This window comes from Gossypium raimondii, chromosome 6 (assembly GCF_025698545.1).
Source record: "Gossypium raimondii isolate GPD5lz chromosome 6, ASM2569854v1, whole genome shotgun sequence".
Taxonomy (NCBI): domain Eukaryota; kingdom Viridiplantae; phylum Streptophyta; class Magnoliopsida; order Malvales; family Malvaceae; genus Gossypium; species Gossypium raimondii.
The window spans coordinates 20817575-20827900 of record NC_068570.1 but is presented as its reverse complement, the minus strand read 5'-3'; the positions used below and the strand labels follow the sequence as shown (position 1 = coordinate 20827900).

The 10326-nt window shown below is 31.9% G+C and overlaps 1 protein-coding gene across 2 annotated transcripts; it reads right to left on the bottom strand.

Annotated features, from left to right (window-relative positions):
- Nucleotides 1-672: 672 nt before the first annotated feature.
- Nucleotides 673-6239, bottom strand: LOC105773388 (transcription factor MYB3R-4). Of its 2 annotated transcripts, none has more exons than XM_012595227.2 (12): nucleotides 6023-6239; nucleotides 5492-5706; nucleotides 5239-5293; nucleotides 4938-4995; nucleotides 4761-4855; nucleotides 4539-4642; nucleotides 4080-4208; nucleotides 2247-3858; nucleotides 1653-1984; nucleotides 1385-1499; nucleotides 1078-1299; nucleotides 673-994 (listed from the first exon to the last, which is right to left on the bottom strand). In XM_012595227.2, exons 2-12 carry the CDS (start codon nucleotides 5572-5574, stop codon nucleotides 860-862), a joined length of 2940 nt encoding a protein of 979 aa, XP_012450681.1. In that variant the 5' UTR covers nucleotides 5575-5706; nucleotides 6023-6239; the 3' UTR covers nucleotides 673-859. The 2 variants fall into 2 exon arrangements, with proteins under 2 accessions (XP_012450681.1, XP_012450682.1); XM_012595228.2 differs by having other exon boundaries at nucleotides 5492-5694.
- Between the last annotated feature and the right edge of the window lie 4087 nt (nucleotides 6240-10326).

The window sequence follows — 10326 nt, the reverse complement described above, 5'->3', positions numbered from 1 at the left end:
AATAGACAATTATTATGGGTTAAAATTATTATTACGAATGCAATTCCAAACAAGAAGAAATAATTCTAACACAATGAAATGTCAAATGTTAAACTTTTGTTGTAAGAACACAAGAAAATGTCAATGTTAAAACTTTTGCTGTAATAAAAAGAATTTGTAATAATTTTAAGGAAAATATTTGATACACTATTAGTGGAGTAAAATTAAAAAGTTGATAAATATTCTATAAAACGTAATAAAATATATATCTTTTAAAATACCAATAACTTTTAAGACTGTTTATGAAATAAATAAAAAATTTCACTCCTAACATAATGTTAAAAAGAAGAAGAATTTGCTAAAATATCTTGTCCATATATATAGAATCAAGACTTATCGGTACCCCTGTTAATTAGACGGGTAGAGTTCATTTTAAGGACTACTCGAAGCAGCATAATTTCATATTTTAAATTCCAAATTTAGATCATTTCGGATTTAGTAATCTGGTTTCTTATTAGGCCATTTCAGGTTACAAATCAGTTTTTAACATTCGAAATTAAGCTACTTCTAAACATGGTCCTATTGAAAAAGTCCACACCTTCACTGACTCATCATGCGTTGTAACAGTGGCTAAAATGAATGCTATTAAATGTTGTAAAAAAGAAAATGGAACCATGATTTTAGAATTCGATGTGCAAAAAGTTGGTGAGAAGAGCTGAAGAATCTATGTGCACTTCATACACTCTTTTATCAATTTAATTAATTGATTCCGTTCCCTTTCCACAACAAATTGAAGAAATTTGAAAAAAAAAAGGCATACATATACGATATAAACTACAAACATGAGGGATTTTTAGTCAAAAAATAATAATAAAAGGCACTATCTGCAACCTTTCAAAAGATAGGAAGAGGGGCCTGAGAAACTCACGGTTGCTGCAGTTGTTGAGGATTTCCCATTTTCGGTTTCCTTTCTTGGTGTTTCACATTCGCTAAAATCAAGGATGCGGCGCTCGGCCTGCACACAAATTGCATACTACTTTCAACAAATTGCTCTTAGTAACAAAGGATGATGATTAAAACATGGTTTTTCAGTAATACCAATATATTTGAAGTCAAATGTGAACTATTCTCAACCCCGTTATTCTCTTTGTCCATGTTACGATTGTTGGAGAGTCTTCCTTTTACAATTGATTTTGGAGTTTCATTTCCCAAAACCTCCAAGGCATCAGCATAAGCAGCAGCAGTATGCTCACTTAATTGTTTTATCAATCCAATGGCGTCATAGCTTCTTTCTGCGGGGCTCATAACATATCCCATGTCCTGGAAAGAAAATCCGGTTATTAGGAAGCATTAGAAAAAGGTTAAATTCTGCAAAAACTTGCATACGGCTGAAGTAGAGTTATACCTCAATTGTTATTTCTGTGTCGATCCTTGGGCCAGGAATGAAAGAGTTAATAAACCAAGGAGACTTCCATGCCGACGGGGATTCGATACTTCTTCTGAATGGGGTTCCACCAAATCTGGCAATCCACAAGCAAGCAACACATAAGAACCAATCAATTTATCCCAGCATTTGACATTGAAATAAAAGCAAAGCAGCTCTTGAAATAAAAGACAATGAATAGCAAGTATTATAATAATTGTAATCACTCTGGGGAGCAGCCAAAACTCACATATTATAATTTTCAATAGCAGTATCAATCCCAGCATTATCAGCCAAATTCTCAAGGGTTGCAGGTGAATTGGTACACTGTACTGCAGTAACAGAGATTGAGTGACCGTCACTGTTCTTTACTTTCAGAGTGGGAGAGCTAACAATTAAGCATGCATTTCCTGATAAACCTTGATTTGATATAGCTCTAAAGCTCTTATGACACTGATTTCGTGGAGTTCGTATGCTTGAAGGCAATAATGGCTGGTCTGCTTTAAGACCAACACGATCAGGAGAAAACAATAGTAGGTCATTTACATTATGCTCAATAAGCACTGCCGAAGGCTGTTGGATCTGTCAACAGTAGAGTTTGCATAAATTCACATGATAAATCAATTCAGCCTTAGATGCAAAAATGAATAATAATACAGTAGTGAAGAGAGAATAATTAAGACCAAGATTTCCAAAACAAGGCCACAAGAGAAAACAGCATAAGTTGTACATACTATCAGCATCATATATAACTTGGATAAAAATTTGACATGGATTTAATCAGGCAACTTCACCTTGAGCTAGAAAACATCAAAATCATTGAAGGGAAGAAGAAAGAACTCACAATCTTTTCTGAAGCATGAGCATCAGTTTTGTCCTTGATATCAATTCCCCAGGCTTCCTTTTTTATGTTCCCTGGGGAATTAGTTCCATTAGAATCTTTCTTCTGAGCTTCATCATCTAATGGCTCAGTGTGATCTCCCCCATTGTCTAGTGACCCATGAAATTCTTGACACACGTTTTCTTTTTCTTCAATGGAGGCTCTAGCATTGGTTTTACGTTTAGATGGAGACACCTGAGATGTATTGCCAGTAACACTTTCATCAAACATCACATCCAAACGAGAGAAGTCTTTGGTCAAACTGGATGTCATATCAATTTCCAGCTTTTTCTCCCTTCGTCTTTCTGATAAAGGTGATAAAAGGTCACGATGGCGCTTTTTCAATATGGATGGTGTCCCAGTAAAAGTTTTGGCAGCACTTTTCAGCACAGCATCTGGACTGCCATCCCGAGATGGCGAATCCCACAACCTAAATGGAGAGATGCAGTTCATAGAAGACATCATCAGCTGGCGAATACCAAGGGGGCTATATTCTTGCTGCATATTACCGCCTGATGGTACAAGATCACAGCTGAAAAAAGGGACATCCAAGCTTGGAAATCGAGGAGGCTCGTAACATAGACCTCTGACATCTTGCTCTACAGGCAAGTTTCGCTTATCATCCGCAATAGGACAAGTTAGCATGGCACTTAACTCTGAACCAATACTATTAACTGAAACCAACTTCTGAGAATCCTTTGCAAGGTATGTCTGCTCTTGTAGGTCAGTATCATTTGTATGATCATCATTAGTAAAGATGAAGCCATCATGAGCATTCATGGTAAATTCTTGCTCTTGAGTTCCAAAAGGTTGACAATTTAATTGACTCTGCTCTTGGCCATACATAAGTGTACCATCCTCAACTGAAAGAAGAGAAGGAGATGCGAAAGATTGACAGCATGAGGTTGGTAATACCTCAGACCTTGAAGGAAGACCAGATTGTGAAGCTGGAGTTTTTCCAGTTTCAGATGGTTGGATGTCTGAAGGCTGACAAAGAGATGTGTTTGTGCAGCCACCCAATTCAACAATATTAGATCCCTGTGTAAAATTTTCAGAGGCAAAGCACCCATCATTCACTGCTTCCGAGAATAGGACCCTACAACATTCATCATCGGTTATCAACATATGCTCACCAAACTGGTAATCCCCACTGGAAGAGTACCCTACTTCACAAGGTATTTCTGGAATGGAGAAGTTGACATCTTCAAAAGATGGGTAATATTCTTCTGAACAAGGTGCTGAACTGGAATTCCTCTCTTTTGACACACCAGGCATTTCGGTCAAGTGGAATTGCTCTTTTGTATGTACAGCAGCAGTAGCTAAATCACTTGCTGATTGAGAGCAGCCAATCATATTTGACTCTTGGCTGCATTCTGATATGTCCTCTGATTCTTTCCTACATTTGGCACCACTATCATCTACAGTGCTCTGCATCCTCAGAGAAGATGAAGGCATAGGCTGGCTTTGATTTGCAAGAACCGGGAATTGAAGTTGTTCTAGAAGGCCTGATGCTATGTAAGAATCCAACTTCTTTTTTACTGAACTGTTCCAGTGATTTTTTATCGCATTGTCTGTCCTGTTCCCATACAAAGATGGAAATAAAGCAAGTTATTGGTACGTTCAAATGCACAAAATATGTTAGCTTTTAATTAACAGAACAATAGAGTTAAGACAAACATGAGAGGATGACTTGCAGGAATAGGGAGAAGCAGTAGTTAAAAGAATAAAAGGCAATATAGGCAACCTTAACATAACATTGATGGAAAGGTGTAGCTTCCCTTAGTGATAATAACATACCTTCCTGGCAAGAACTTTGTGAGCTCTGCCCATCTGTTTCCAAAAATCTGATGAGCACGGACTAGAGCCAGCTCTTCTTCCTGAGTCCACGCCTCCCTGTTTATGGAAGGATTGAGATGATTGTGCCACCTGCGTAAGCAATTAGTTCTATGAGCACAAGTGTAAAAACTGGAACACATTTTCTTTCTTAATTTAGGCAGAAAGAAGGGAGCACTACAACAGCAAAATACTTTCATAAAATCCAAGAGATGTCTACAATAATATCCAAGAAGGATAACCCCTGGCAAACTGTTAAGTTCAACAGGATTAACCAATGCAACCAGGCTTTGCCCAGCTGTTCTCATCCATCCTGGGAAAGGACACATTCCAAGGTTCAACATTCCCCTCTTCATGGCCTTCTCCAATGTTCTAAATGTAGGTAGGGTTAAACTATCAAAATTAACAGCTCCACTATCACACCTTTCCCTGCATTGCTTTCCAATACGTCCAGGTAAGTGCTGAGCAATGGTTGACCACTTTTTTGGCCCATATTTGTTCACCAACTCAATAATCAGCTCATCCTCCTGCTTATATTTAACAAAAGAAGCTCAGAATGTCCTAATAGTATAAAGAAAAAATTCTGTATTGTCAAGAACAAACACTTCAAGGAATTGCAAGAAAGAAATAAGTAAAATCAATCACCTCTTTTGACCAAGGCCCTTTAACAAGTTCCGGGTTCAAAACCTTTTGCCACCTATGTAAGCACTGTACATCAGTCCTATCCTTGAAACACTCCGCTGCAGATGAACCAGCCTTACAATCAGAACATGCAAATCGAAGCACGAAGGGTTATCATGCCACTTCAATTCGAAATCATACCTATCTTTTTCCAATTTTTTCCTTTAAAACGTTGAACAGCTTTGCTCAGAATGTCATCCTGGAGGGCCATCAATTATGTTGTCAAATTGAAAATCATTTAGGAATATATACATACATATACTGATAGACACACAAAACATACACACATCTATATATGGACACCAATACAGATCATATTTAAGGGCAGGAGCCACAGGACTAGAACGGATACTACAATACATGACACAAAAAGGGAAAAGGTACAAAAAGGTATAGACTTGAAACAGAATAGAAAAAACATAACAAAACAAGATAATAATACCTCTTCAGCAGTCCATTGTCCTTTTGTAGATCGCCTTGTAGGACCACTAGTCCTCCTATAGAATGAAGCAATGTCACGAAACTCAGCAGCATATAAAACAATCAATTTCTTGTAACTTGTACAATAACATAAGAAAAAAAAAAGCATTATAGTGGGAGAGGAAGAACAGCCAAGAACATCAATAATGGTATTAAAATTTTCAAGTTAAGAGTTACTAAAAATAAGAATCACTATGCTATTAAAAGAAAAATACCCATGAACAGGTCGAATTCTCTGAGCACCATCACTGCTGCCGAGCCCAACCGAAGGAGTTGATACTTTAATGTCACTTTCCATAGTTTGTTTACAGATGAATAAAGCTGCATACCCCAATCCCAACTCTACAACACTTCCGTCCGCAATATGCTCTCAAAATCATTATAATCAAACCTAACTAGAAAGTTCCTCCCCGCCAAACTACAGAACAAACTAACATAAAAGAGAAAAAAAATCAAAAAAAAAAAATCGAATAACTTTTATACTTATAACTAAAAAGTCAGAAGTCAACGAATTTGAATTTTTTGTACGAAATTCGAGTAATTTAACCAAAAAAATTAAAAAAATCGAAATTTAGAATAAATTCTCTAAAATTCAAACCCTAGATCATGACCAAAATCAAAATTAGTTTCTAACAACTCGGAAATTCAACATTTAACTTGAACAACAAGAACAATTGAGTTTATTTCAAGTTTATAAGATTTTAAAAAGAAAAACCCTAAAAGAAGAAAAAGAAAGTACTACGCACCAAACCGAGCTTCGAAAACGGAGAAATGGAGAACCGGTCTAGAGGGGAAGTAAAAACGGGGCGCTTTAGCAGATTCAAAGCGAAGATTATGAAGAGAAATTGAAGGGTTTTTTTTTTTAAGATCTGCAAAAGCAAATGCGAAAAACAAAAAAGGCAAAGCGAAGCGTTGCGAGAGAGAGGATGAAACGGTACAAAAGAGATATTCAAACATAAAGGGGCGGACGAATGGTGTATTTCAAACCCTATGGTTTAAGATCGACTTGTTTCGGATTTGACGGTCCAGATTTGGCCACGTCGGAATCGCTGTCGTCAACGTTTTGGTACGACCTCTTCTATTCTTTTCGTTCTTTCTTTTTCAAATTTCAACAACCATTTTTGTTCTTCTTTATTTGAAATTAATAATTAAATGTTAAATTTGCTTCCAGTCCCTGTATATAAATAAAGTTTTATATTTAATCCTTATGTTTGAAAACTTTAAAATAGCTTATATGTAAAAAAAAAACCTTAAGGAAATATAAAAAAATCAATTAAACTCCTCCATTAACATTTTCTATCATTGACCAAGTTAATTGCTAAAATAAAATTAACGGACAACCATAGTGACATGTAATAACTTCTTGTTTAATCTAATTTTTTATAAAATGATTAAAGAATCATTAAAATTATTATAAAAATCACAAAAAATATAAAATTATTAAATATTTTAAAAATATAAAATCTATATGAACTTATAAAAATTGTAAATATTATAAAAATATAAAAATTCTAATAAATTATAAAAAATTATAAAATTGATAAAACATAGTTAAAATGTTTAAAATTTTATAAAAACATATTAAAATTCTATAAAAATCATAAAAATTATAAAAAATATTAAAACTGATATAAACTTATAAAAGTTATTAGAAAATCATAAAAACTAGGCCAGATCAGTTGGTTGGATTGATTAGACTGAAATCGATAAGGGTATCTGTCTGAAGAAAGCCACTAAAGCTGCTAACATGGAACAGATTGAACCGATTTGTTTTTTACTTTTTTTTAATGTTTTATTTAATTGAATTGGATAAATCAGTAGAACTTGCAAACCATGGCCTAGTCAATTCGAGTATCAGTCTGGTTTTGAAAACCTTGGCTATTCTAACATATGCTAATAGTTGAATAATAAAATTTTGGTTTGATAAAAATATTAAAAAATAAAAAAAATCGGTTCAATCGTCTGATTCCCTAGTCAACCGGTCTAATGGCTTTCCCTGAACCGTTATCGTTGCCAATTTCGGGCTAACCACTTCAATTCAAGTTTGTATTATTTTTTTATATAATTTTTATAAGTTTATATCAAATTTAATATTTTTAATACTTTTTTACATTTTTTTAGTTTTTAAGAATTTTATTTTTTAAATTTATATATCTTAAATAAGTTTTATTAATTTTATATATTTTATAATTTATTAGATTTTATATATTTTAATATTTATAAGTTTTATAAATTTTAATAATTTTAATAGAAAAATATTAGATCAAATTAAAAGCTATCATGTGTCACCATCTGATTGGTCCTTCAATTTACTTTTTAATGGTTAACGTAGTCAACGACAAAACCATTAACGTCAAGAATGATGCTTTGATAATGACAAGAACTTAATTAGATGCAAATTTACTATAGGAACTTAATTAATTTTTTTTTAACATATAAGCCTTTTAAAATTAAAGGCATGTTTGATTTGTTAGGGAGGAGTTGGATTAAGAAAGATGCTTCTTGGGTTCAATTCCAGATTTATTTTACTTTTGAGTTGAATTTAGTCCAGTCGTTTTTTCCTACTAAGTTGATTCTAATTATAGTTTTTTATTTTTAATTTAGTTGTGCTTCATAGTTTATACTAAATTGATTCTAATTATAATTACTCGGATATGTATTAATTGTGATTCTCTTGTATTTGTGATTTCAACCTATAATTTACTTATAAATTATTTTAAAAAGTATATTTATTTTCAAAAAAAGCTTATTTTCATTTTCATTCTCATTCTCTTGGCAAATGAAAAATGAAACATTAAAAATATATTTAATTGAAAATTTTAAAAGAAATTCTTAAATCACACCAACCTAAGTGTCTTACTTCTAAATTTAAAAATCATAATTTAATTGTTGACATTGTTATTATTTTCTGTTAAAATTTAGTATTAATATACCCATACGATCTTATTAAATTTAAAATCAAATTATTATGAACTTAATAAGCATATGCGATAGTAAACAAATTGTGAAGGAAAATTCTAATTGTGGAGTAAAATATTTAAATCGAAAAATAAAAGAATTTAATTTTTAAACTTTTTAAGTTAAGGATTAAATTTAGACTTTACCAATATACAGGGACTAAACGAAAATTTGACCGTAATTAAAAGGTAAATCTAAAAGTAAATTCTTGATTCACTTTTCGTGATATGTAATTATAGCCACCAAATCCTAACAGCACCGACAACAAATATAGTTGAAATGCGAGATAAATAATACTCATTTTGTTACAATAAATTTGTCATATTTGAACTTTTTTTTCAAAATGTCCCTTTTATTATTATAAATAAATATTAAAATGAATTAAGCTTTATAAAAATATCTTAAAATTATTATATATGTTATAAAATAGAGGAATAAAGGGAGTAAAAACAAAAGAAATAGAACAACAAAAGAGAAGTGTGTAAAGCTTATTCAAGTCTATATTTATAGACATAAGAAATATACATGATATAAACCTCTATTTCTAATGATTATTAAAATTCTAAAGTACATCAAATTTATCTTGATCCGATGTACATCTATTTAATAATAAAATATTCATAATACTCTCCTTTAGATGTTCATTGGTTGATAATGTGCCTTGTTAAAACTTTACTAAGATAAAAACCCTGTGGAATAAAATTCTTAACGAAGGAAAATAGTACACTTATCGGTAATATGCATGACTTGCTTCATTAAAAATCTTACTAAGAAAATCTAATAAGACAAAACTTCGGTTAAAGGAAAAAAGTACAATATGTATTTACTCCCCACATGACATCATCACATAATATCTCATATTTTACATATTCAATAATGAATATCAACTTTTCAAATGATCATTTGAACGAGTTTGATATATGTTTATATCATCATACTTCTAGAAGTCGTGAGTGATGAAAAATTTTGGAGAAATATATTTTGATCTCTTTAGGAGTCGCAACTATGATCATAGCAAACTTTGATCATGATCATTCTATAATAATACATATGTTCCAATCAAATAATCATAAATATTTACGTAAATATATTGAACAATTTCCTAAAAAATTATATACTTCTAGCTTTCTAAATCCTTCAAGGATTCTATTATAAATTTCATCATGTAGTGATTCATATGAATGTTGTGACCACAATCATAAAACGCATGTCAAATCTTTTATGAACTATTAGACCAATGAGATATCTAAAGGTTATTGCATCTACCACAAAAAAATATTATATATTTCATAATCAATTATTCCATTTTTTCAAAATTACTCATTTGTACCATCACTGGCTTTATAACTTTAAATGTTTGGACTACTATTATAGAAACTTCACAAATTTAATTCTACTTGAATTGCGTCTTTCTATTTTGGCCAAGCTCTTCCATGTCTATATTCCTTAATAGACTTATTCAATATCTTCATTTTCTTTCATTATTTCAACAATAATATTGCATGTTCCATGTTTATATTTCACAACCGTTGTCGATAACTTTTCATTTCGCAATTCCATATTTTCTTGTACTGACATAACTTATCGAGATTTCTTTATGTTCATTATTTTCATCTTCATTTTCATGTACCTGAATCTTTTTTGGAGTTTTAATCATTAGTTATGTCTTTGGGTCATTTTAGGAGCACCCGCCTCCACTATATGACCATCTTGATTCATTATTTTCTTTTACGGGAATTTTCATCTTTGGAACCAATCAATCAACCATGCTCCAGGCAGACATTACTTTCATTTATTCTAACAGGATATCCTAGTGGGACTTCAAAACATCAGCTGGTATATGACACTTGGTTATTCTCATCAGGTCAAAAAAATACACCTGACAGTTAACTTGCCATAAAATGAATTATCTTTTTGAACTTTTGGTTGAAATTAATCTTTATAAAGATCTATATAATGATAATTCATTCCAAGTAATTATTTCATCCAGCTATTATTTCTCTCCACCTAATGTTGAGAAAACTATCAAATTAAAATATAATGTCATAATTGAATCTTCACTTAATTCAAAACATCTAATAATACAAGGAGA